The sequence below is a fragment of the Penaeus monodon genome, chromosome 25 (genome assembly GCF_015228065.2).
Source record: "Penaeus monodon isolate SGIC_2016 chromosome 25, NSTDA_Pmon_1, whole genome shotgun sequence".
NCBI lineage: Eukaryota > Metazoa > Arthropoda > Malacostraca > Decapoda > Penaeidae > Penaeus > Penaeus monodon.
The window spans coordinates 7076759-7077011 of NC_051410.1; the positions used below are offsets into that span (position 1 = coordinate 7076759).

Genomic DNA, 253 nt, shown 5'->3' on the forward strand with positions numbered 1-253 from the left:
AGATATCTATGAGCGTGTTTTGCGCGTACCTATTACTATAGAACATTCATTCCCGCCCTCCTGCTAATTCGCTCTGCCCTGACGTCACGCCCGCAGACGAGGAGAGGCGGCGGCGGGAGAAGGAGCGCCAGAGTATCTTCCGCAGCGAAGCCCCTACCCTGCGCCTCACCACCTCCGCCAAGAGTCCTGAAGATGCGCCCAAGTCCGAACTCACTCTGGCGCATACGTGAGTAGATTCGGGGGGGCCTGTTCG

General features: G+C 59.3%; 1 protein-coding gene across 1 annotated transcript in view; it reads left to right on the top strand.

The window, feature by feature from the left end:
• The window catches only part of LOC119589515 (synaptotagmin-1-like), a 71270-nt gene that overhangs the window by 38872 nt on the left and 32145 nt on the right, over window positions 1–253 (top strand). The window contains exon 3 of the mRNA XM_037938115.1: window positions 97–226. Within this exon, the coding sequence (XP_037794043.1) occupies window positions 97–226 (130 nt within the window). The remainder of the gene's footprint in view (window positions 1–96; window positions 227–253) is intronic.